Source organism: Puma concolor, chromosome D2 (genome assembly GCF_028749965.1).
Source record: "Puma concolor isolate L17-30 chromosome D2, mPumCon1.1.hap2, whole genome shotgun sequence".
Classification (NCBI taxonomy): domain Eukaryota; kingdom Metazoa; phylum Chordata; class Mammalia; order Carnivora; family Felidae; genus Puma; species Puma concolor.
In genome coordinates, this window is record NC_141677.1 from 32,021,087 (window position 1) to 32,049,066 (window position 27,980).

Sequence of the window (27,980 nt, forward strand, 5' to 3'; positions counted from 1 at the left end):
GTTTCAGATTAAAGTAAAAATATTATAAATGAAGTTTCAGCAAAATAATTTTATTTCCTAACACATGGTAAACATATACATCCAATATGTAGTTATCTTGCATGTTTATTCACAAATGACTTCCAAATTACAACTGCTTTGACAGTGAAACATGTACTAATAGTTATCTTAGTTGAGATATGAAAAATGCTTTTAGATGGATAACATTCTGAATATTGGTCACAGCAGAATTTGCTTTAGTTAGATGAGCTCTATGAATTTAAAGCTTTGAAAAGCTACTACTTTTGCATCTAATACTCCAGATGAACAGGACGCAGCAATATCAGCTTGTATTCCACAGAATTTTCCTTAGTTTTTCTGGTGATGGAACCACTTATCCACTGTATTTGGAGAAAAGAAAACCAAATTAGAATCTCTATTAAGAATCAAAACATATCCGGGGCACCTGGGCGGCTCAGTCGGTTAAGCGTCCAACTTTGGCTCTGGTCATGATCTCAGTGCTCGTGGGTTCGAGCCCCACATCGGGCTCTGTGCTGACAGCTCAGAGCCTGGAGCCTGCTTCAGATTCTGTATCTCCCCCTCTCTCTGACCCTCCCATGTTCGTGCTCTGTCTCTGTCCCTCAAATGAATAAATGTTCAAAAAAAATTTTTTTTCTTAAATAAATAAGAAGGATCAAAACATACCCAACATATATCCTACCATGGGTTGCCTTAAAAAAAAACTTAGACGTGACATTTCACAATGTGACATTACATGTGACATTTACAAGCAAAAACAGGTGACTAATCACAGTCACAGTTTTCTTTTGGGCTTCTTTACTCTTGATACTAATCAATACACACATAATTCTCACCAGAAGAACCTTATAGAGAATTCTAAATCTACAGGGGGAGAGAACTGTTTTCTGGGTGAAGCAGCCTGTGACCAGATTGGGATCCAGAGCCCCACCTGCTCCAACATCTACAAGGCATCTACCCAGCACCCAGAGGAGAAGACTGGGTCGTGCTTGGGAAACTGCCATGATGGGGGCTGGGGGGGAAGGAGAGCGCGTGCAGCTATCTTTCTTCCCACAGACATTATGGGACTCTAGAAATGTCTCTTCTCCCCTTCCTGCTCTTTCTCCGTAGATGTGGTATGTAAGATGTATCTGTAGATACAGATATAATTTTCCCACACATACGTACAATGTTTAGTGTAGTTTTACTAGAATGGAGATCTTACCATCTGTTGGTATTGTGCAGGCAGATTCACATGGTGGTGGTAACTAAAATAAAATATGAAAATGTATTAGTCTAATGCCAGAAAAAAAATAAGCTAAAAAAGTATACCAACACATATATTAAACAGAATCTGAACAGAAGAGGACTTCCCCAATTTTTAAATCCTAAAAATAATTTATAATATATAGAAACAAGGCAATGTTTGCTTTCCTGCCAAGAAACAAATTCAGGCCTCTTAGCTTTTGAAGGCACACAGGAGAATAAACAAAAGGAAATGCATCTTGAGATAACTGATTTATGCATTTGCAATGATTATACACACACACACATAAAAAGTAGGCAGAGCGTTCTCATTGAAAAGTTATGATTGTTAGCCAATGGTTTTTCCCCTCTAATTTTTCCTATTCACCTCAACGTTGTCAGGATTCATATATAAAGACAAACCTAAATATACTGGCTTCGTTGTTAAATTATTCTTTTTCCTTGTCCTATACCCCACTTACAAGGCTACTAGTAAGAAGTCAGACTTCATGTTTTCTGTTTGTTTTCCTTATTTAATATAGTTAATAAGAATAATTTAGGATTATCTAGTTCAGTCTTTTGGTTAATCCAAATAATTGAAAATAATACAAAGTCAAAATTGTAAGATTATGAACCACTCCTGCACGGTGCCTGAAACTTGACCACTTTCTTGGTCCTTTCTATAAAAAGTCAAGTAAGTTCCCATTAATTCTTTTGTGAAAAATGGCCTGTGATAGGTACGTAGGCACTTGGGTTAGTCGGTATATTCTGGAATCATTTTGATTGTTACAAATTATACTGTTTTCTCATCCGCCGTGTTAGTGTTGACTAGCATCCTTCTTAGCTTCTTCCTTCAATCAAAGGGCTACTTGTGTGCGCTCATCGTTTGCAATTTCAAGACCTCACACGGTAATATGCATGAGGAGGAACTCTGATATTTGTTGAAAGAAGTACTTTCCTTCCTCATTAGCATAGATTCTTTTAGCCACCAGGAACGGTCTTTTTCAAGGAAAATTTTACATACAGCATCCACAATAGCTTTGGCAGCATCAGGATCACACTTGAAGGGGCTCTCAGGCACCGTAGTATTCATGCTGTGAAAGAAAACAAAAGTAGTCATGAGTCACAGTAACGAAACCTGTCTATTAAGAGTTAAAAACCAACAGGTTGAGATAGGAAGCCAGATGAGATTCAAGTTTGGTTTACCTGAATCAAGTTTACTCAAGTTGTAGGATAGAAAATCAATATATACAGAAATCTGTTACATTTTCTATTCACTAATAACAGACCATCGGAAAGAGAAATTAAGAAAATAGTAACATTTGGGGCGCCAGGGTGGCTCAGTAGGTTAAGATTCCGACTTCAGCTCAGGTCATGATCTCACAGTTCATGGGTTCAAGCCCCGTGCTGGGCTCTGTGCTGACATCTCAGAGCCTGGAGCCTGCTTCAGATTCTATATCTCCCTCTCTCTCAAGAATAAACGTTACCAAAACAATTTTTAAAAAAAGAAAGAAAATAATAATATTTACAGTTGCATCAAAAAGAATAAAATACACAGGAATAAATTTTTTTTAAGTAATATCTGTGTATGCTCTAAGTAATCTCTATGTGGGGCTTGAACTCACGACCCCGAGATCAAGAGATTCATGCTTCACCAACTGAGCTAGCTGGGCACCCCAATTTAACCAAGGAGGTGGGAGATCTGTACACTGAAAACTGTAAGACATTAATAAAAAGAAATTGAGGAAGACACAAATAAATGGAAAGATACTCCATGCTCGTGGACTGGAAGAATATGGTCAAAATGTTCATACTATCAAAAGCAATCTACAGATTCAGTGCAATCCCTATCAAAATTCAATGGCATTTCTCAAACAGGACAAACAATCCTAAAATTTGTGTGGAGCCACAAAAGACCCTGAGTAGCCCAAGACAATTTTGAGAAATAAGAGCAAAGCTGGAGGCATCACACTCCCTGATTTCACACTACCTTACAAAGTTACGTTAACCAGAATAGTATGGTACTAGCATAAAAACAGACACAGAGATCAATGGAACAGAACAGACAGCCAGGAATAAAACCCATTCATATAAAGTCAGTTAGTTTACGGTAAAGGAGCCAAGATATACAATGAGAAAAGGACAGTCTCTTCAATGAACGGTGTTGGAAAAACTGGACAGGCACAAGCAAAGAATGAAACTGGACCACTATCTTACATTATACACAAATATTAACCCAAAATAGGTTAAAGACTTGAATGTAAGACCTGAAGCCATTAAACTCCTACAGGAAAACACAGGCAGTAAGCTCCCTGACATCACTTTTGGGGACCAATTTTTGGATTTATCCAAAAAGCATAGGCAAACAAAAGCAAAAATAAATAAGTGGGACAACATCAAACTAAAAAGCTTCTACGCAGCAAAGGGAACCATCAACAAAATGAAAAGGCAACCTACTAAATGGGAGAAAATATTTGCAAATCATGTATCTGATAGGGGGTTAAGATCCAAAATACATATATAAAGAACTCATACAGCTTGACAGCAAACAATCAATCTGATTAAAAAATGGGTAGGGGCGCCTGGGTGGCGCAGTCGGTTAAGCGTCCGACTTCAGCCAGGTCACGATCTCGCGGTCCGTGAGTTCGAGCCGCGGTCCATGAGTTCGAGCCCCGCGTCGGGCTCTGGGCTGATGGCTCAGAGCCTGGAGCCTGTTTCCGATTCTGTGTCTCCCTCTCTCTCTGCCCCTCCCCCGTTCATGCTCTGTCTCTCTCTGTCCCAAAAATAAATAAACGTTGAAAAAAAAAATTTAAAAAAAAAAAAAAAGAAAAAAAAATGGGTAAGAGCATCAGACAGAAATTTTTTCAAAGACACACAATACAGTTGGTCAACAGGTACATAAAAACATGCTCAATAACACTCACCATCAGGGAAATGCAAATCAAAACCACTGTGAATCACACCCATTAGAATGGCTATTATCAACAAGCCATATCAACAAGGTAAGAAATAATAAGTGTTAGTAGGATGTAGAAAAAAATGAAGCCCTTGTGCACTGCTGGTGGAAATGCAAATTGATGCAGTCACTATGGAAAACAGTATGAAGTGTCCTCAAAAAATTAAAAATAGAATTACCACTTGATCCAGCAATTCGACTTCTGTGTATTTATCTGAAGAATACAAAAACACTAAATGGGAAACGTGTATGTACCCTCATGTTCACTGCAGCTTGATTTACAACAACCAAGACATGGAAAAAACCTAAAGGTCCGCCAATGAATGAATGGATAAAGAAAATGTAGTGTGTACACACACACACACACACACACACACACACACACACACACACACTCTCTCTCTCTCTCTCTCTCTCTCTCAGGAATATTATTCAGCCATAAAAAAGAATGAGACCTTGCCATTTGTGACAACATTATGCTAACTGAAATAAGTCACACAGGAAAAGGTAAACACCATGTAATCTCACTTACATGTGGGATCTAAAAACACAAAAAACAAAACCACGCTCATGGATATAGAGAACATACTGGGGGTTAACTGAGGCAGAAGGGAGGGTGGGTGAAATGGGTAAAGGGGGTCAAAGGTACCAATTATCAGTTATGAATAAGCCATGGCTTGAACTCACTTGTGTGCTCTCTAAATAAATAAACTTTAAAAAAATAGTATATCTAGGAGATGGGATATTATACAGAGATGGAATATTACATATTATAAAAACATTTTTTAATGACATGGGGAAATACTTATAGTGTTAAATATTTCAAAAATCAGGGGCGCTTGGGTGGCTCAGTTGGTTAAGCATCTGACCAGCTCAGGTCATGATCTCATGGTTTGTGGGTTCAAGCCCCGCAATGGGCTCTATCCTGACAGTTCAGAGCCTGGAGCCTGCTTCAGATTCTGTGTCTCCCTCCCGCTCATGCTCTGTCTCTCTCTCTCAAAAATAAACAAACATTTTAAAAAATTAAAAAAAACAAAAACCATAAACTATAGATGCAATATAATCTTAACTACTATTATTATTTCAATTTATTTTAAGAGAGAAAGAGAGCACGCACATGCATGGGGAAGGGGCAGAGAGAGAGGGAGAGAAAGAATCCCAAGCAGGCTCTGTGCTCAGTGCAAAAAAAGCCCAATGTGGAGCTCAACCTCATGAATTGTGAGATCAGGACCTGAGCTGAAATCAAGAGTCAGACACTTAACCAACCAAGCCACCTAGGTGCCCCCCCAAGTTTAAATATAAATAGATGCTGTTGTGAGTGTGGAGTATGTGTTTATCTTGCATAAATGGGATCATATTAAGTACACTACTAGGAACTTTGCTTTTCTCCCTTAATATGCTTTGGATATCATTCCATATCAACATATAAAGATATTCTTTTAACGTGCCATATACTGTCCTATCATATAGATGTACTTAACCATTACATTTTTCCTTTTTGCTATTATAAAGGGCACTATAATGAACATCCTTATACATGTATCTTGGTGAACTACAGATATATTCCTAGCAGTGGTGGTATAAAGAAATACATGCAATTTTAACTTCTGGACTAGATATTGTCAAATTCCCCTTCACCAAGCCTGTACCCATTTATACGCTCAACAACCATGTATGTATGTTCTTGGTAACCCTGGCTATCATCTAATTTTTTTTAATTTTTGCAAATCTAATGGGGGATATCATTATCTTGCTGAACTGCATTTTATAAATCATGAGTGAGTCTGTACACCTTCTTATATGTAAACTTCCTTTTTCTATCTTTTCTCTCCATCTATTGAGTTGTCTTTTTCTTATCAACTCGAATAAGCTATTTACAAATTATTTTGCCCCTTGTTGTGTTTTTTTACAAAAAAAACTGGGAAAAATGGTCTCCTGATACATAAAAATATCACAAGTAAACCTTTCTTTTATGGATTTTGAGTCTGTGTTCTATTTAGAAAGGGCTTCTCTACTGTAAGCTAATTAATAGATTAACCTATACTTATTCTATAATTTTTTTGCATCAAAATTTATGTTTCTGGAATTAAATACTAATGTAAGACGAGGGCCGACAGGCTGCACCCAATTAAATAAGGGTGCATTAATTAAATAAGGAAAACATGCTGAGCTGCTTCCCTGGGGAGCTCATGAAGCACCTACCTGGTCACAGCACCTTTTAAACACAAATCGAAACAGCCAGAACATGGTGGTGGTTGCCAGTGTGCATCTGCCATAAGGAGAATAAGGAGGAAGGTCGGGATCTAGCCTGTTTTCTTCCTCAACAGCCAGTTGGTCCAACACCATTCATCCGTAATACTTTACTATAAACTAAATTCCCATATGGCATTGGGTCTACCAAACTCTAACAGGACCGAGTAATCTGACTTTCTTCTTCAATATCAAACTTTGGGTAAAACAATATCACTCAACATTATGAAAATAATTAACACTCCTCCCCCCACCTCCAACACTACCCTCATTTTTTTTTTTTTTTTTTTCAGAATTTTCCTGGCTATTTTCACATGCAAATTTTTCCTAATGAAATTCAATGTCATTTAGGAACATAGTTTACTTTTCTTTTTATCATATTTTATATTTCTCAATAGTCTTAAACTGCTCTTCTTCTGAGTCTTGCACTGTCTTGTTTATACCTTGGTGTTTTGTTTTTCTAAGTTTATTTATTTTGAGAGAGAACGCATGTGTACAAGCAGGGGAGGGGCAGAGAGACAGAGAGAGAATCCCAGTGCCCACCACAGGGCTCAATCTCACAAACCGTGAGATCATGAACAGAGCTGAAATCAAGAGTCAGACACTTAACCAATCGAGCCACCCAGATGCCCCTGAGTACCATGTATATTTTAGATACAAATCTGTTTCTTTTCTTTTTTTAAAATGTTTATTTATATTTGAGAGAGAGAGAGACAGAGACAGAGAGACAGAGTGCAAGCAGAGGAGGGGTGGAGAGAGACTGAGACAGAATCTGAAGCAGGCTCCAGGCTCTGAGCTATCAGCACAGGGCCTGATGTGGGGCTTACACTCACAAACGGTGAGATCGTGAGCTGGGTCAAAGTTGGAGGCTTAACCAACTAGGACACCAGGTGTCCTGGTGTTTTCTGTTTTTTTTTTTTTAAATACTATTCCATATGAGACCTTTTCCTCCATTATAGTTTCTGTAATCACTTGTATAGAATGCTATCAATATACATACACACTCATTTTGTAATAGGGCACCTTTTTGAATTATTTCCTGGGGTTTTCTAGGTGCAAAATCATATCATCTATGACAATTTGATCCTCCATTTCCAACATTGCTGCATCAAGATACATCATTTCTCTTATATACTTCATTGACTACTATTTCAAGAACGACATTAGTTAAGTGGTGATAGTGGGCATTCTCTTGTAAATCTCTAAAAACCCAAGAGGAAGCATCTGATCCTGGACATGGGTTGGGGGCCAGACAGTCTTGGATGTGAGTCCTAACCATGAAACACTTACTGAGGGATGACTTTGGTTAAGTTTAATTTCCCTGCATCTCTGCTACATGTTTGGCAAATATTAACTGCTCAATAAGTATTAGCTATTATTAGCAGTAGTAAATTCTGTGTGCATGGTAGATCCTGGTTTAGCTGCAACACATCTTACATATTTAGATCAGAGCAAAACTCTTGCACTCAACCTTATTTCACTCACTACATTCTGAGCACTCTGCTTGTAAGCCTTTCTAGTTACCCTCACAAAGCTCTGATCCCACGGTCCCTTTTATAGTTTTAGTTTGTACTTGTTCAGAGAGTATCTCGTGAGTACTTTTCAGTTGCTTATATATCTACCTTCCCACTTACTTTAGCACTGACTCACAAAACCAGCCATCCCTTTTCGAAGGAATGTAATAATACAGTGTGTTTATGGTCGTTAAAACCTTTGGAGCAAGCTGGTCTGCCTTCTGTGGTAAACACACAGAGAAGAGTTCCTGCTTACCAACTGATCCCCTTTCCATCGATCTTCTTCGTCACTAATGCTCTCCAGTGGTCATGAGTGCTTTTAATGATATCAGTTGCAAAATCCTGTAATTTGAAGATACGCATTACAAAGACAGATAAGTGTCTTTTCCTTATTATCAACATTTTGCCAAAGCCTGAGAACTTTGTCTTTTCTAAATTCGTTTCCTTGTGTCAGAAATGGAAGAGAACATTTAAATGACTCGATATCAAGGCTGTCTTACCTATATCTTTAAACATTTGTTTTATGGTCATACAGTCTTTAAATGGTAACGATATAGTTAAGTTGGTCTCGATACAAACGGGCCGAAAGCTACACTTCTATATGACACACTACCTTATTTTTAAATTCTGCATTGAAAGCAAACTGGTTCTCCGGTTTTCCATCAGGAACCTTGTACCTTCTAAACCAGTCCACAGTAGCTTCCAGGTACCCAGGTTTCAGCCGCTTGACATCGTTAATATCTAAGAAGAGGACAAGCAGATTGCAAGATGAATATGTAATTGTTCATGCAATACAAATATCAAGTACGTACTTTGAGAGAGCGATAGAATGGATTATCAAAAAAGTTCAAGATAACGTTAGAGTGAACCACCTTGCTGAAAAGGGAACACACAGACATTAAAAGGAAATCATCTAGTGTCTTAGAATAGCTCTGATGTTAAGTACTAAGAAAACAACCAATACAATAGTAACTTCTATTAGAGAGTTTTCTGCCAGGAACTGGAAACAAAAGACCAAATATGTTTTTATTATACCACAGTGAGGAAAACTGTCAGAGCTGATTAACTCTCTGACTGCGAACCAGACCTTGAAAGGTACGCTGGATCCGGACTGGAGAATCCTGAACACCAGATCCAGAAAAGAAAAGGTCGGCAAAAAAGAATCCAGGCAACTTTTGTTCCTCATCCTGCAAAGCTGCATACAGAGACAGAGGAGTGGTCTCCAGAGCTACCAGAACTGCCTCCTGATGCCACATCAAGAGCCTACCAAAGACAGCACCAATTCTGTGCTGTTCCCTCTCGGGTTTGGCTTTCCTAACCAGCCCGGCAGTCCTGGTGTTGTAGCAAGCATGGAACCCCAGGCTTACTTTCGCGGGTTCCCACAAAATAGCAGGGCGATCTGGCTATCGGGGTTCCACAACGACCAAGAGGATCAGTGTGTCTGAACTGACTGCTTTAGTGGTAAGTAGTCCTCTTCCATGGCTCTGTGTGTATCTCTCCCAGAGGTGTGGCTAGTCAAGAATTCTCTCCATCTAGCAATGCCAATAAACTCTTCAGATTATAACAGATGACAGACAGACACTATCTTAGGCTGACTTGGAGGGAAAGCTGCATACTATTTGCAGCATGGGGCCAACCGCCCAGAGAAAGTTTTCAGTACTCCAATAGCCTCTACTGCAGGGCAAAAGGCCACATACATGTTTTAGGATTCCACGTACAAGAAATATCCAGAATCGGGAAATCTATGGTGACAGCAGATTAGGGATTGCCAGGGCCTGGGAAGAGCAGGGGATAGGGAGTGACTGCTTAGACCTAGAGTTTTCATCTGGAGTGATGAAATGTCCTGGAACTAGACTGTGGTGATGTCGTGTGACTTTGTGAATGTATTAAATGCCACCAAATTGTACACTTTAAAATTGTTAAAATGGTAATTTTGTGTTAAGTGAATTTTACCACCAAAAAAAAAGGGGGGGCGGGTAATGAAGTACTGATACATGTTACACTGCAGATGAGCCCTGAAAACATTATGCTACGTCAAAGAAGCTAGACAGACACATTAACATACAATCCCATTTGTGTGAAATGTTCAGAACAGGCCAGTCCATTAAGACAAACAATACATTAGTGATTGCCAGGGACTGGGGGAAATGGGAACAGGGAGTGGCTGCTAATGGATACAGAACTTACTGTTAGAGTAGGGAACACGTTCTGGAATTAGACAATGGAGACAGTTGCACAACAGAGTGAATATATTAAAAATCGTAGAATTGCACACTTTAAAATGATGAATTTTATAGCATGCAGATCATATCACACTCAAAAAAATTTTTTAATAAATAAATAAAGCAAGAGAATGCTAGTATGAAGGAAAAGAGAAAAGAGTAAACACAAACTACCAGATTTTTCCTTTCCTGGAATGAAGGAGAAAATTTACTCAATTACTAAGTTAACTACTAAGAAGTTCACTGTGCGGAATAACAGTGCTTTGTCAAATGTTTTGCTTCTCCATTCTTTAACAGTTTGAAGGCGTGGGCTTATTCCTTAGTGCTTACTGAAGGTAATTCTGTCTCTATAGGTTAAATTTGGTGGGGAGTAAGATTTAGATGTAAAGACTTTAGATCTTCAGATTTCCTTACCATTGTAATTGGCTGCATCAGGATCATCCACATTAATGGCAATGACTTTCCAGTCGGTTTCCCCTTCATCGATCATAGCCAGTATGCCCAGAACTTTCACACTAATTATTTCACCTCTTGCACATACCTAAGAGTCAATAACCACAGTTAGGACAATACCACAGAATGAAACTTTGGAAGAAAAGTTGTACTTGGTAGATAACAGGAAACAAGGAAGATGCCAAGTTTCTGCAAACTTACCATAAAATGGTTTCTTTAGGCAATTTTTAAAAAGCTAAACAAGCAGATCCCTGTCTTATCAAAACTGAAAATAAGTACCCTTGGAGGCCCTAAGAAAATCAGTAACGTAGTTGAGGATAATTCATATTTTTTGAGGTGTCATTGATTGGGCCAAAAAATAAATCCTCCATAATATGTTCCAAACACATATTTAAATGTGCTTTCTTTAATTTTTATTTTATTCAAACAACTGAATTAGGCAAGTCAAACAATATGATTTAACTTAATGAGTTAAAAAACTGAATGCCAACTTTCTTTTCGGTTGTTATCTATTTCCCTCAGCCTGAGCGGTATCGTAAGGAAATGATAACTACAGTCTTGATGTTAGAGTTGCCCTACTTGATGAAGAAATTCTGACCATAGATCTCCAGCTCCTGAGGTTGGTTGACATGGGTCGGTTCACTGACCGTTCCGAGCAAGTCGGCAAGGTTTGCCTTGTATCGAGATGAAATCTGCCTCCTGGTATTCTACCCGTTGACTAGTCATCTGCCTGCCAAAGCAATGCAGAACACAACTGCTTCTGCGTGCGTGTATACATACATTTTTTTAGACTAAGTTTAAATGCACACATTATAGTATACAAATGCTTAGCAGAACTAGAAGTTTTAACTTCTCAAAGAGACATCACTATTTCACTAATATGCATATATTTTATTCACAATACTTTTTAAAGTATGAACTTTGTATACTTCATTACTATCATCTTGACACTACAGAAAAACATTTCAGATTCCAGTACCTTGCTTCCAATTTCACACACATCGATTGGGTCATTGTCACCACAACAGCCAGTGTGTTTGTCATTGTGTCCTGGGTCTTCCCAAGTCTAAAAATTAAATTAATTAATTAATTAAAAATTAAAAAAAAATTAAGTCTGAGAGTATATCATTTCTATACAAGCTACTGACAAAGTGGATCGCGTTTGCATTAAAAGATAACAGCCTAGGGGCGCCTGGGTGGCTCAGTCGGTTGGGCGTCCGACTTCAGCTCAGGTCATGATCTCACACTCCGTGAGTTCGAGCCCCACGTTGGGCTCTGTGCTGACAGCTCTGAGCCTGGGGCCTGCGTCGGATTCTGTGTCTCCCTTTCTCTCTGCCCCTCCCCTGCTCATGCTCTGTCTCTCTCTGTCTCAAAAATAAATAAAAACATTTAAAAAATTTTTTTTAATTAAAAATAATAATTACTCTTATGTTGGTAAAATCTACTATGGCATAAACTTTCTGCAGGTGTTTAAATCTTTTCCACTAACAGCTATAGGTTAATTTTTTGTAAGCTAAAAAGTACATTTTTAGCCACTGCACAGATACATACCTGAGGGATAGCACCGTAATTCCAGATATATCCTTTATAAGGGAACAGATTTGCAACGTAACGGAGTTTTCCTTTTTTCACATCTTGTTTAATTGGGTTTAAAGGGTCCTTTGTAGCTATCTGAAATAAAAAATTTCAAATTATTGTATATTTGGATATAAAATACTATTCAAATAACGATTTGAGGAAATGAATTATGGAATGCATATCCTGTAATTCCACTTTAATGAAGTATTTTGCCTCTAACATTTTTATGATTTGATATAAAAGTTTTTCCATAATCAGCCTTAAATTGGAAAACTTATTTGAGGTACACAAGAACTATCAAGAAGGGGAAAAAACCCTAAAAAAAAAACCCAAAATTTACTTATTCAAGAAAGCAAAAACTAAAATTACCTGGAATAAAATCCTAACATTTGAGAAATGTTTTAAGATTTGTATTAAAAGGGCAAAGTAAATATTATCCAACTTAGGCTTTCCTTAAAACATTTTAAATTATTCAAATATTTGAGTGTATATTACATGCAAAATATGGCTACTGTCAAAAAGCTTAATTAGGTGATAGAAGAAATGTAACAAATATCCACAACAAAAAGCCGAATCTATTAGGAGTCATCAGAAAGAAATTAACGCAACAGAAATTCCAATACAATCACAGGTGGCTGGGGTAACTAAAGAAAGCCCGGTGACTCCACGGAGGAGTCTGGAGGAGTCGTTGATGAACTTAAAGGGGATAACACAGGAGAAACAGGTAATTCTAGGCTTTCAGAAGCCAGAAGCAAAGGTGTGGGGAGGACAGTCTGCCGCTTCAGAGCCCAGGGGGAAGACTGGCAGGCAGTGGGCGATGCAACCTAACCGGAGAAGAGATTGTGACCAGCAAGAAGAAAACCTTAGGCTTCAGCGGTTGAACACTCAAGCAAAAGCAAATCAGTGTGCTTAGATCAAAATTAATATCCTAGGTCTGATCATCAGTGTAAGGAGAAACATACCTCCATTTTTGCATTCGACCAGCGCGGTACTTCAACTACCATGTGGAACACGTCCTGAAAAACACATAGAAGGTGAAATGGTCACAGGAGCTAATTTGTTCTCTCACCCCAGTGAGCGTTTCACTGGTTCGGCCAAAGTTAAACTGTTCGTTGTATTGGATCTTTGAAGTCAACAGGCTTTCAACACAAGTCAGCCAAAAAATCAGACCCGGGGCATCTCAGGGGCCTAGTCAGTTAAACATCCGACTCTTGATTTCAGACTCTTGATTTTGGATGATTTTGGCTCAGGTCATGATCTCATGGTTCGTGATATTGAAGGCGCTTTCTCTCAAAATAAATACATAAACTTAAAAAAAAAAAATCAGACCAAATATGCAAAGTAACTGTAGAATTAAGGTGGTGGGTGTATTCTTGTCCAATCTGTAATTCTTTCAAATTTTTGTGTGTTTAAGTAAACATAATAAATTTTTCATAATAAAATGTCGGGGGGGGGGGTGGGAAGAATGTTACTATAAAGAAAGGAAATAATTTTTAAACATAACAGAACTTCTATCTCTGAGGAAGACCATCTTCAAAGAGATCATCTCCAAAGCCCATTCGCTTCCTCCAGTGACACTGCAATTGCTCAAGATGTTTTCAGAACTCCTCTTTCAGTGGCAGTTTGGAAGACAAACCCTAAGTCAGTTTACTTACGTTGTCATACGTTAGTTTGACAGAGGAGGGGCAGATAAAGAGGAAGACACAGAATCTGAAACAGGCTCCAGGCTCTGAGCTGTCAGCACAGAACCTGATGCCGGGCTCGAACCCACAAACTGTGAGATCATGACCTGAGCCGAAGTCGGACGCTTAACCGACTGAGCCACCCAGGCGCCCCAATAAATAAAACTTTAAATGGTCAGGTTTTCAGTTTATAGCCTTGCAAAAGGTATACATGAGGCCAAATTTGCAATTATTCTTTTATAAAAGGTGTATTTTTTAAAGCGGATTTGAAATGAAAGTCACTTTATGGGGTACCTGGGTGGCTCAGTCGGTTGACCGTCCAACTCTTGATTTTGACTCAGGTCATAATCCAGGGTCATGGGTTCGAGCCCCATGTCGGGCTCTGCACTGAGTATGGAGCCTGTTTAAGATTCTCTCTCTCTCCCTCTGCCCCTCTCCCCAACCCATGCTCACTCTCTCTCAAAAAAAAACCATTTTTTTTTAAATGTAAGTCACTTAGTTACACACTTTTTAGAATTATTTTTCTGCTACTTTGCACCAAAAAAAAAACAAAAAACAAAAAACAAAAAACAGAGACTAATAAGCTACAAAAGGATAAGTCAAAGGTTGTGAGCCAATGATTACTGTGCTATTAGTTTTAACCAATCAGAAAAGCTAGAGCTTACAGTCTCAAACTTCTGCCCTTTATTTAAGTTCTTGGTCAAATTGAGGGAGACAAGAAGATTTCATGAGTTTCTGCTTCAAGCCTCTGAACACCTACTTGATAGAACATAAAACCCACAAAAAACAGAGATCTTAAAATCCAGGACTGAGTAAGTGCTCTATCCATGTTAAGTGATAATTGTGTGGTTTAGAAAAAGTAACACATTGTTCATGGGAAGACCCAATCTTTGATTCAATTTCAAGATTTAATCAAAGAAATGTGATTTCTTTTCAAGAACTGCATCTATCTCATACCACACCTCAGGTATTAAAATGAAAGATCTATGGGTCTACGAGCAAGTCTGGACTCTAAGTTTTCAGCAGCAATACCCTAACTGTTCACAAGATGGAGCTGTTACCACATGAAAGAGTAACTGAGACGTGAAAACAAAGAGATCAGTAAATTTAAAAAAAAAAAAAAAGCATTACCAAATGAATAAATTACCTCAAGAAAAAGGTAGCAAATAGGGCCAAAATGTACAAATTTGAAATTTGGTAACTATATTGAACATTTTAATGGAATAAGTGATAAATGCATGTAGATCCTCAAAAACCACTACCTAGTATTACAAACCTACGTAACTATAATGGAAAGCAAGCAAAGAAAGAACATTAAAGGAAAGAAAACATCTTTCTGAAAATGGTTAAGACAACTCCACTGCACAGAGGAATTCCAAAAGCCTGAAGGTTTGGTGCTTTTTATTTTTTTATTCTTTAATTTTTTTTTTGTTTAATGTTTATTTTTGAGACAGAGACAGAGTATGAACAGGGAAGGGGCAGAGAGAGAGGGAGACACAGAATTTGAAGCAGGTTCCAAGCTCTGAGCTGTCAGTACAGAGCCCGACATGGGCCTCGAACCCATGAACTGTGAGATCATGACCTGAGCTGAAGTTGGAAGCTCAACTGACTGAGCCACCCAGGTGCCCCAGTTTGGTGCTTTTTAGGAATCAGCTAGGCCAAAAAACAGCAGGGAGTATCCTGCAAAAAGCCTCAGAGCCAAATCATTCATGTTCTCTCAATAATTAATTAATTAATTACTGAGTGCCACTGTTGGGTGTTACTTTCCTAGGCACCGAAGACTAGCAGTGAACAGAATAAAAGCTCTTTTATTTTTTAATATTTATTTTTGAGAGAGAGACAGAACATAAGCTGGGCAGGGGCAGAGAGAGAGGGAGACACAGAACCCGAAGGAGGCTCCAGGTTCTGAGCTGGCAGCACAGAGCCCGACGCAGGGCTCAAACTCACAGACCTTGAGATCATGACCTGAGCTGAAGTCGGACACTTAACCAACTGAGCCACTCAGGTGCCCCATAAAAGCTCTTTGAACTCCCTCGAAGTTAGATTTCCAAATCCAGGCCTCTGCATGGAGGCCTCAGGCTACAGTGGGGCTGGGGTGAGGTGTGGGGTGTGTGTGTGGGTGGGGAGGGTGGGGTTCATAAACCTGGGGGAGGGAACTTACCTGTAAAATGAATGCTTAGCACACTTTTAAGTGTATGTAGATGCCCTAGTGAGTACTGTGCCTTTTTTTAAAGCAATGAACTTATAGGAGCTTTTAGTCATTACGTACCCCATCAATTATCACAACAGAAGGTATTAAGTATGTTGATATAAAAAGGAGGGGGTTCATTCTTTAACAGGAACTACTACTGAGGAGTAGCTCGTTTCTCCTAGAGGCTGCTACAATTCAGGGAGTTGTTCAGGTGAACAGTGATCCTTAACATTTTCAGGGCAATATAAGAAATCCAACCAATTCCACTGCTGGAAGCACTTTTACTGTTAAATTATGCATTCTAATTGGAACTCCTGTGCACTGCTGGTAGGAACATAAAATGTATAGCCACTGTGGAAAACCGCGGTTCCACCAAAAATAGAGTTACCATATGACCCAGCAATTCCACTTCTGGGTATACACCCAAAGAACTGAAAGCAAGGTCTTGAAGAGGTATTTGTATACCCATGTTCATAGCAGCATTATTCACAATCTCTAAACCATAGAAGCAACCCCCCAAAAAAGGAAGGAAATTCTGACACATGTTGTAACATGTGTGGACACAACTTGAGGCCATGATAAGTGAAATAAGCCAGTCACAAAAGGACAAATACCGTGTGATTCCACTGACATGAGGTATCTAAAGACGTCAAATTCATACAGAAACAGAAAGTAGAAGGGTAGCCACAAGGGGGTTGGGAGGGGGGAACGGGAGTTCATGTTTAATGGACATGAAGTTTCAGTTCTGAAAGATGAAGCGAGTTCTGGGGCGCCTGGGTGGCTCAGTCGGTTAAGCGGCCGACTTCGGCTCAGGTCATGATCTCACGGGTCGTGAGTTCGAGCCCCGCGTCGGGCTCTGTGCTGACAGCTCAGAGCCTGGAGCCTGTTTCAGATTCTGTGTCTCCCTCTCTCTCTCTGATCCTCCCCCATTCATGCTCTGTCTCTCTCTGTCTCAAAAGTAAATAAATGTTAAAAAAAAAAAATTAAAAAAAAAAAAGATGAAGCGAATTCTGGAGATGAAGGGTGGCAAGGGTTGCACAACAATGTGAATGTATCAATACCCCTGAAGTGTACACTTAACGATGGTTAGAACAGTCAGTCTTACGTTATGTGAATTTTACAATTAACAATTGGAAAAAATTATGCATTCTCGTATTTCCAACATTTATGCATTTAAAATACTGAGACAAGGCTTTAGGGTATTTAGTACTACCCAGTTACAAATTCATGCCTTCTTTCTCTAATCCTAACTGGTTTCAACTATTACTTAGCTCAATCCTGGATTGAGAGGAGAATCTGTTCTCCACTTCTAGTCTGCTTTGATTCTAAATCCCCGCTCTGGCATCAAGCTCTCAGCTCCCTATTTATAGTTTCAGAGGAAGGAAGGGGTTAGTATCCCTGGTGGGATGATTTGGATAAGCCTGTAGGAGGCAGAAGAAAGGCAAACTATAGCTTTAGCTCTGACTTCCGAAAGGCAGAGACCTAACACTCTTCCCAGCTTTATAATCATTTCATAAGAATGTCAATGTTAAAGGTGTTCAAATTCTAAGGAGATTGGAAACTTAAGCCTAAACTAATTATATCATTCCATTAAATCAAAGAGTGTAAATAAAAATATTTTAGGGGTAGGAGACATGTAACCTATATCTTGATTAGTCTTTTACTTTCACTGATTAAACAGGAATATTTCAATAGTATGGTGATCAGGGGTTTCATTTCCAAACCGGTTAGTTTTCTTATAGGTCAAATTAGTAGTCTAAAAGTTGTTTACTAATGAACAGGCCATGGCTGTTTGGTAGGCTATTATAACTAGTGTAGTTAAGTATGTGTATATAGGGAGCATTTAATTATATCCCATCACTGAATCTTAGTAGTAAAGTTAAATGCGTCTTTATTGGGAGACCTATGAACACCTTAAGACTTATGATCAGTTTCCAACACTGGACCCAAAGCCTAGTGAACATGACATGCTATATTGCAAACTTACATAAGTGGCTTTTAAATCAACATTTTCAAGTTGAGCCACCATGTATCTCTCCAGATAACTTCAGGAACCAAGTAAATGCCAGACTTGGGAAGAAATACAAAATCACTCTCTGATTCCATCGTCCTTCCTTTTATTTTGTTTTGCAATAAAATTTGCAGAAAAACGGTGGTGGTAGAGAGGACTTTCTTCTAAATTCATCTCGAGATTACTCAACAAGCAAGAAGCTAATAAAAAGGGCAGCTTTTTTTTTTTTTTAACTTCTAGAACAGTTTTGTAGTATAAAATCCCTATCAGAAAAACTCACATAATTAATAAGGAAATGTTCCACCTGCAAACAGGTACTTTTGAAAAGGTGTACTAGATTTAATCCTGTCTGAGGTTATTATACCTTATTAAGTGCTCACCAAGTGACAATGGCTCTTAATCCTTAGTTTTAGGTTTGGGCTTCAGTGTCAGTTTTTTTATTACAGGATATACTCTAAACTATTAAATGCAAATGGATTCCTCCTTGTGCACTGTTGGTGGGAACGTAAATTAGTGCAGCCATTATGGAAAACAGGATGGCGGTTCCTCAAAAACACTAAAAATGATTCAATGAAATTTGCTTAAAGAGTAGATCTTAGGGGGGCCTGGGTGGCTCAGTCAGTTAAGTGTCCGACTGTGGCTCAGGTCATGATCTCACTTTTATCACTTGTCAATGAAATAATTCAGGAACCCATTTACTTTTTCTTTTTAAAAAACTTAATTTCTTCAGCTTTATTGAGGTATGATTGACAAATAATCACGTATTCAGGATGTACAATGTGAGGTTTTGGTATATGTGTACATTGTGAAATGATCCCCCTCATCAAGGAAATTAACCTCTTCATCACCTCACATATTTACTTTGTGTGTGTGGCAATACTTAAGTTCTACTCTTTTTTAAAAAAAAAATTTTAATGTTTATTTTTGAAAGAACGAGAGAGAGTAAGAGAGAGAGAGACAGAGAGAGAGAGCGAGCGCATGAGCAGGGGAGGGGCAGAGAGAGAGGGAGACACAGAATCCCAAGCAGGCTGTAGGCTCTGAGCTGTCAGGACAGAGCCTGATGTGGAGCTTAGACTCACAAGCTGTGAGATCATGACCTGAGTTGAAGTCAGATGCTTAACCGACTGAGCCACCCAGGCACCCCCATGATGACAAAGAATTTTGAACACAGAACCTTTCCCAGGGAAAATGCACATTTACACCAAATCGCAGTATCACAGAGTTCACAGAACCTCAGAAACCCATCCATGGCCATTTGAGGGCCTCGGGGCCACCAAGAATGCCTGGACTAGAAGACTTCTGAGCCTTTCCAAAGAAAAAAAAGCTCTTATTCATTTCCTTTGAATGCTGAGCAAAAAAAAAAAAAAAAAAAAAAAAAAATCAAGCAAGCCTTTTTGTCTGCATTATTAAAGAGATATCTACTGTAGAAAATTTGGAACATATAAGAAGTACAAAGTAAAATCCACCTCTCCTACATATCCATAATCACTCAAGGAAGTGGAACACAGTGGTTAAAACCACAAGTTCTGAGCCAAAATGCCGGGTTTCAAGCATGACACTACTGCTTATAAGTTCTAGTGGCTGATCCTGGACAATGGGGCTAATGAAAGAACCTAGCTTAGAGAATGACGTGATGGCCAAATGATATAATCCACAGAAGGGCTTTAGCATAGTGCCTAAGGTTTCAGGAATCATTCAATAAATATCAACAATAATTTTGGGCCTTTTTAAAAATAATGATCTGTAATAAGGGTTCATCAATAAGCTCTATACACAGAATCATGGGACGTCAACATAGAATGTAATCTAAAACACCCACCAAGATGAACATGGCTCAGAGATGAAGGAATTTGCTCAATATCATTAGGCCAGTTAGTGGTAAAACCAAGACTAAAGTAAAGATTCCTTACTCTTAATTCAGTGATTTTTTTTTTTTTTTTACCCTATAAAATAGAGCTCTGAAGGGCTAAAGAAACAATCAGTCATTGTGCTCAACATCATCATCCTATTTGGTTGGTTACTGTTTACTGAGACTTTCCTATAAAGCCAGGCATTGTCGTATGTTATATGCATATTTAATCATCCCAACTTTACCTTTTCAACGAAGTTGACAGACCACAGAGATTATGGTTAGAATATCTGTTATCAAAATTTAGTCACCTGAATGCTCACTGGAGAGGGAAAAAGTAGGAGTTTATTTTTAGTTATGACATGCTGATTAAGCTTAACGGCCATCAGTTCCCATCTGTTCCCGGTTCTAACTTTGGTTTAGAAAACATGAAACCAAAGATAAACAAAACAAAAATCCAGAAAACCCATTCTATATACGTACAAAGCTAGGGAAGAAAACAGTGTTTAATTAATTCAGTGACATTTTAAAAACTTCCATTTAAGGAACTGTTTATGAAAAGAAATCGAAAATTTGAAACAAAGCAAACCCCAGAAGGAAGGAAGTAATCAAACAGGCATCTGCTTGAGTAGATCTCTTCTAAAGGGCTCAGGTACAGCAGAATAGTATCTTCAAAGAGAATGATAACATGAGTGCAGGGGGCACTTGGCTGGCTCAGTTGGTGGAACATGTGACCCTTGATCTTGGGGTTCTGAGTTTGAGTCTCACATTGGGTGTAGGAATTGCTTAAAAATAAAATCTTGGAGGGGCACCTGGGTGCTTCAGTCGGTTGAGCGGCCGACTTCGGCTCAGGTCACGATCTCACGGTCCATGAGTTCGAGCCCCGCGTCAGGCTCTGTGCTGACAGCTCGGAGCCTGGAGCCTGTTTCGGATTCTGTGTCTCCCTCTCTCTGACCCTCCCCTGTTCCTGCTCTCTCTCTGTCTCAAAAATAAATAAATGTTAAAATAAAATTTTTTTAAATAAATAAATAAAAATAAAATCTTGGAAAAAAATGATACACGACTGCAGAAAATATTGTTAAATTTCTGAGGCATCAACCTATTTGATTATAAGCTGAACTTTTAGAAGAGGAGAAAAAAAAAATAGTTCCATATTTACATAGTCTCCCAACAGTCACCTGGAAAACAAACAGAAGCCTATATTGTTAGAACAAATATTTAACATCAACGTTTAAGATACAGAACAAAAACAATACCAAACTTCTAAATCTAAATATCAAGTCATGATATTTGAGCACTTGAAGATTTAGATAAAAGTTAATCCACCCACTATTTCACACCGTTTATGCTATGTTCTGGATTTTAAAAATTTCTCTTATCTAAAAAGTTTTATGTCAGAAGACACCCTGAGCCACAGGTATTTTTATATTTGACCCCAAAATAGACCCAGAGCAAAGGACAAAATCCAGTGAGTCCTTGCCTTTGCCTTCTTCCACCGAATGGATTTGGAAATAATCCAGGCAGGGTGTTTGAGTCACATGGATTCCCAGAACCGGCTGGCTTGATTACCTAGTGGCTGTCCACATTGAGAGGTCCTGACATAGAGCCGAATATAAGCCTTTGGGCATTCTTCCTCAGTAGAGTGGTAAGAGTTGTGTGAAAGATACATTCCCTCATTATCTCCCTTTGAATGACTGACCATATTAGAGATAAAGTCCACAACCACACACTAAAAATGTATTTACATAAACTTAATAACATTGGAACTAAAAAAAAAAAAAAAAAAAAAAAAAAAGAAAGCACACTCTTCTGTAACCAACGGAGTTAATCAGATCTTTTATTTAGGCTATAATCCAAAATAATTTCTGTGTACCACACCCTTTTGGTATTTTGTATATACTAAACTTCCTTAAAAACAGAACAAAACAAAAGAACTCTTTCCTGCTTCTCAGACAGGAATCTGAAATGCTGAAGTTCACTGACGTCTGGACCACTAGTGAAATCCAGAGTTGTAAGAGATTGTGTTTCTGAGCCAGCTCAGGGCGGTGCAAAGGCAGAGTTTTCATTTGAGTAATCCCAGATTATAGCCCAAATCAGTCCCATACAAGACTCCAAGGAGTTGCAGAATAAACTGAGTGAAGATGTTTTACATAGCACCAAAATGTAGTGTCAGTTTCCTATTTTGGGGTAACTTGAAGCAGTAATAAAACTGGGCACCACAACTATTATGAACATTCTGATCCTTGGCTAGAATACTATAGTTTATATAATATAGAATATTGTATCAGTTACTTATAGCTATGGTCTGCATGTTTGTGTCCCCCCAAAATTCATTTGTTGAAATCCTAACCCTCAATAGTGATTGTACACTGGGTGGGACCTTTGGCAAGTGTTTAAGACACAGGGGTGGAACCCTCATGAGTGGGATTAGTGCCTTATAAAAGAGGCTCCAGAGAGATCCTTAGCCCTTTCTGCCACAAAAGTACATAGCTAGAAGTCCATGACCAAAAGAGGGCCCTCACCCAACCATGCTGGCACCCTGATCTCAGACCTCCAGTCTCCCTGAACTGTGAGTAAAAAATGCATGCTGTTGATAAGCTACCAGTCTATGGTATTTTGTTACAGCAGCCCAAAATGGACTAAGACACTTATAAACACACGCACACAAAAAATAGCTCTAAGTCAAGAAAATATTTTTCTTCCTTAGCACATCTACATGTCAAGTTACTCTCAATAAACTTTCAGTCATCATTTTATACCTCTTAACTACTCAAAATGGTGCAAGACATGACTGGAAAGTACTTTGATATGCATACTAATTACACACCAAACGGATAATCAAGTCAACCAAATGATGCCAATTCAAGAGGAAGGAAGGATCCTGCAGCTCATGCCAACTCCCAGGAAATCAGACATAACAAATTAGAGTTTCTGAATAAATACAACTTTGAGAATCCCACAGGAGAACACATGCCAATTAGAGGTCCCTCCTGTCAGCGTGGCACATAATTGGCCTTAGGCTATTTGCTCTACTATCTCCTGTTGGAGCCCAGCACAAGGAAGCTCCTAGGAAGCAACACCTTGAGTTGGGATTTTCTGCCGACGCTCAAGTTGTCAGTCTGGAACTGGAGGAAATTTCCTGGTACAATTTCGGTGAATTTGCCTATGTCTCTCTGATAGTCAAGTACAGAGAAACAGTAGGACTCAGCATATACAAGGAGAAGATTTCACCTATAATGGTATTCTAGACTTGCACTGGAATGCGATGCTCGCATGTATTATGTATTGGCATTTAACCAAGGAAAATCAACAATCTATGTGCAGTGTTTAGAACTCAAAAAAATTTGTGTTCATCGTGAATCATGCTTCCCGGTTGGACAAAAAGAATTTTTAAAGGTTTAAAAAAGCAGCAGGCATCCGTCCTTGTGTCAGTTCCTTGTGTCAGAAGTACAAACTTCTCCTACTGGGAAGGAGGCTAACACAAGCACTGAATAAAAAAAATAACAATAACTATTTCAATTTGTAAAAATAACCCATGCTCATTGTAAAAAGATTAGAAAATATAAAAAGACAAAAATGAAAATAAAAATCAGAAAGGGTCACTAGCAATTCTTACTTCCAAAGGACCACAAAGACTTTGGAATATATCGTTGTAGACAGTTTCTCCTAGCAAAGTAAAATTCTTACCCATTTGTGGTTAGCCTATCAATTTGTGCTAGATTTCTTCAGCTCACTGGTGTGCATACTAACAGACACCTCTTTTTAGAGGTCTGTAGACTTAACCTTTATTAACACTGTACTTTTTTTTTTATTATATAGTTTTTTAATGTTTATTTATTTTTGAGAGAGACAAAGACAGAATGCGAGTGGGTCAGGGGCAGACAGAGAGGGAGACACAGAATCCGAAGCAGGCTCCAGGCTCGGAGCTGTCAGCACAGAGCCTGACATGGGGCTCGAACTCACGAGCTGTGACATCGTGACCTGAGCCAAAGTCAGTCACTCAACCAACTGAGCCACCCAGGCGCCCCAACACTATTTGCATCTTAACTCTAACAGTCCACTGAAAGTACTGAATTTTCCTATAGGAAATTATATCACTGAATAATATAGTTTAATTTTTGTAAATAAAATAGTTTATTTTTGCTGTTTAATATATATCCCACAACCCAAATTTTGTGCTGGCTACCTGGTGTATTTTATTTTATTTTATTTTTAAATGTTCATTTATTTTTTGAGAAAGCGAGAGACAGCAGTGGAGGGGTAGAGAGAGAGAGAGAGAGACAGAGAGAGAGAGGAGACAGAGGATCCAAAGCAGGCTCTGCACTGACAGCAAAGAGCCTGATATGGAGCTGAACTCATAAAACATGAGATCATGACGTAAGCCAATGTCACTTAACCAACTGAGCCACCCTAAGCGCCCCTACCTGGTTAATTTTAAAACCACTTATGAGAAAAAATAAAAATTAAAAATAAATGAATAAAATAAAATGAAAATATAAAATAAAATATAAAATAAAACCACTTATGAGGTACTAAGATTTAGTCCCAAGGACAGCTTTGAAACATTTGTTATCTGTTCCTCTACTCCCTCCCCAAATTATAATTGCTTCTTTAGCCAAATAATCTGGATTTAAGACTGACTTCTTAGTCAATGTACCTTGAATTTGCAGCACAATGAGGCATTTTAAGCACTTATGAAGACGTATAAGAAAATCCATATGTGGAATTAACTGATCTGAGTAAAGAGACTATGTTTAAATGGTCAGGACATCTTACCTTATCCGCATAAATTGGAACATCATGAAATGGAGATATATACTGTCCTTTTTCATTTTCTGCAAAATGAATTACAAAAAGTCATTAGTTCTTTTGCTAATTGCATTTCCAGATGCATTAAGTATACATTTTAAAAAACACTTAAATTTTTTAGAGTCATTTTAGGCTTACCATAGGATTGAGAAAAAGATACTGCGATTTCCCATACACACCCCGTCCCCAAACTTGCATGGCCTTTCCCATTATCAACACCATTCACCAGAATAGTGAAGTAGACATTTTTTATTCCCACACGAGAAAAGCTGGTTGTATACTTTACCTTCCGGATCCCCCCAAGATTGGGTTAAATTTTAATCCTCTGCTCTCCTTAGAAGTCTAACAGATACTAACCTCTATAACAAGGGCAGGGGCTGTCTTACATACTTTTGTATCCCCAGACTCTAGCAGTGCCTGGCATACAAAAGGCTATCAAATTGTTTTGGACTGATCTTACATCACTTAACAGCTTACATAGCTAATGAAACAGTTGGGCTTGGGGGGAAGGGAAGGGACCAAACAACCATGTTGTTTTAGGCAATGTTCCAGGAAGACAGAGACAGATTATATTTCTTAAGGATAATCAAGTTCCAATAACCCTTTCACAGGTAATTTCTATATTCTAGAGACTTAACTACCATATCCAAAAAGTAATTTCAAAACTGTCTTACAGGGGTACCTGGGTGGCTCAGTTAGTTAAGATTCAACTTCGGCTCAGGTCATGATCTCACAGTTTGTGAGTTTGGGCCCCACATCGGGCTCTGTGCTGACAGCTCAGAGCCTGGAGCTTGCTTTGGATTCTGTGTCTCCCTCTCTCTCTGCCTCTCCCCTGTTCACGCTCTGTCTCTCTCTCTCAAAAAAATAAATAAACATTAAAAAAAAACCAAAAACCTTCCTTACTATTCTTTAGGAAACCTAAGGGTGAACCTATATCCCTTCACATTTGAAAACTGAGGTGGAATACAAAAAACTGAGCAGTGACCAAAAATTTAAGTATTTTTTTAAATGTGGACTTAATGCATCTGGAAATGCAATTAACAAAAGAACTAATGACTTTCTGTAATTCATTTTGCAGAAAATGAAAAAGGACAGTATATATCTCCATTTCATGAGTCCCATTACGTACGATCCCTTCAGAGTCACCTGTGACTTCACAGTCCAATCCACCATCAGTTTTAAAGAGACTGACAAATATAACACTATAGAGGTAAAAAATCTTCTCCTATTAAGGAAGGGTGTTAAGAAATCTATGATTAAAAAACCTTGGGGCGCCTGGGTGGCTCAGTCCGTTAAGCGTCCAACTTCGGCCCAGGTCATGATCTCACAGTTCGTGAGTTCGAGCCACGCGACGGGCTCTGTGCTCAGCTCAGAGCCTGGAGCCTGCTTCCGATTCTGTGTCTCCCTCTCTCTGAACCTCCCCTGCTCGTGTGCTCTGACTCTGTCTCTCAAAAAATAAATACATGTTAAAAAACATTTTTTTAAAAAAACCTTAAAATTATGTAATTACATAATCAGTTCTAATCATTGGTATTTTTTAAGTCCCAGAGAGTTCCATCTGATAAAAAATTACATTAGCCAGTGTCAAAGTCAAGGAATGGCTATGGTCTTCCACAACGGCCATCAAATTCTTGCTACCATTAGTAGTGATATCACCTAAGTGATAACTACTGTGCAAATACAGCTTGAAGTCAATTAGCCAATCATCTTTCCACCTTCAAACTTGAGCGTCACCGCTCTAAATCCCTCCTACAGAGAGATTCTAACTACAGAAAAAATAGTTCAGTGAATTATTAGTCAAAAGATCCTACACTGCCCTTATTTAAGTCCAAAATTAAATAAAATGGGGAGTCCCATCCTTCCTGGATTTTACATGGTAATCTTTAGCTACATGTGTAAACCTGAGTTCACTTTCCTTTTCCTCCCGCAGCAGGTTACTTTTCGCTAGGATCTTAGTGCATTCTCTCCGTGTTCCCATTGGTCCCCTCCACCCGGCAATTTCCTGCCTGCCCTTCACACATCACCCGCAAAGATTTGCTGCACCTGCCCATTTCCTTCCGCGTAAAACGGCTCTTTACAGTTAAAACAGAAACGCCTCTACTGACACATTTTCGAACGCCTTGGCTCTCTCCAGTTATCTATTCCTAGTGGCTTGGGCAGGGGCGTGGGTAGAGATCAAGATAAAACCCGAGGTAGCTTTCTTTCCTCCACCTGCAAGACAAAAGGCGGTGGGCGAGGGAAAGCGGAGCTCCATCAGCCCGCAGCGTGCAGAGCTCTAAGTGCAGCTCCAGATGTGGACCTGGGGTAGGTACCCCTCAGATGTCGATTCACTGCCCAGGGGTAAAAACTTGGCACTTTCTCCCTCGTGCTTTCCAGACTGACGTCACCTGTTTGACTTGAGGGAAACAGCTTTCTGTTTCAAGAAGGCTCATTCCCAGCATCCGCGCTACAGGGGAAACCTCCGCGGGAGGGAGGGGCAGATGCGCGACCGGGCCTTCCTGGAGATGGGTTCGGTCCTCCACTGACGGCTCCTGCTCCGGGCCTCAGTTTCCCCCTCTGCAGAACGAGGGGTTGGATCTCACCCTGCCTGGTGCCCGCAGGCTGAGCTACAGTTCAGGAATTAAGGTCCTTAGGGAGTCATCCCTCCACCCTGCCCCCGTTCCTACAAATCAAGCAATCCTCTTACGCAGATTAGTTTACCTCCTGACACCTTTTCTAGAGTGACTCAGTGGTTTCCCTTCCCATCAGATGCTGCCCGAGGGCACCTGCAAAACTAGCCGGGCCCGGGGTCGGGTCCCACCGCGCGTGTGAAAGAGAAAGACCGTCCCCGCGGTCACCCTCCCCCCACCCCGTTTACCCGTTTCAAACGGGACGTGTGAAATGGGAGGGCCTGGCCGGCCCAGGGCCCGGGAAGCCCAAGGAACCCGGCCCGCGCCCGGGACAAGGGGCGGAGCGCGGGCCGACGGCGCCCGGGCAGGAGGCGAGGCGAGGCCCGGGAATGAATGGGTTGGCGGGCGGGGAGGGGTCGCGGTCTGCCGACACTCACTGAGGAAGACTCGGTACTCGGGGGTGAAGGGCGCTGCGCGCTCCTCGCTGCTGAAGCCGCTCATGGTGCGGATGACGAGCCGCAGCCGCCGCCACAGAGCCACCAGCCTGCACGCGGCGCCGACTGACAAGGAGAAAGCTTCGCGCGTGCGCACCGGGGAGACTGGACTTAGAGTGG

General features: G+C 39.6%; 1 protein-coding gene across 1 annotated transcript; it reads right to left on the bottom strand.

Moving 5' to 3' along the window:
* Positions 1 to 29: 29 nt before the first annotated feature.
* PPA1 (inorganic pyrophosphatase 1) lies at positions 30 to 27,980 on the bottom strand. Its single transcript, XM_086679893.1, has 11 exons — positions 27,804 to 27,980; positions 24,725 to 24,783; positions 13,178 to 13,231; positions 12,189 to 12,308; positions 11,617 to 11,703; positions 10,599 to 10,725; positions 8,576 to 8,703; positions 8,219 to 8,304; positions 2,267 to 2,336; positions 1,223 to 1,265; positions 30 to 380 (listed from the first exon to the last, which is right to left on the bottom strand). Exons 1-11 carry the CDS (start codon positions 27,865 to 27,867, stop codon positions 349 to 351), a joined length of 870 nt encoding a protein of 289 aa, XP_086536019.1. The 5' UTR covers positions 27,868 to 27,980; the 3' UTR covers positions 30 to 348.

What these genes read in the sequence shown, in the direction of transcription:
- PPA1 (XM_086679893.1), bottom strand. Translation starts at nt 27,867, where the DNA reads ATGAGCGGCTTCAGCAGCGAGGAGCGCGCAGCGCCCTTCACCCCCGAG. An exon ending in GATGGAAAGGGGATCAGTTG is followed by an intron (nt 2,337 to 8,218) that starts GTAAGCAGGAAC and finishes TTTCTTTCACAG; the next exon opens with CATGAATACTACGGTGCCTG. An exon ending in CCAAAGCTATTGTGGATGCT is followed by an intron (nt 1,266 to 2,266) that starts GTATGTAAAATT and finishes ATTTTATTTTAG; the next exon opens with TTACCACCACCATGTGAATC.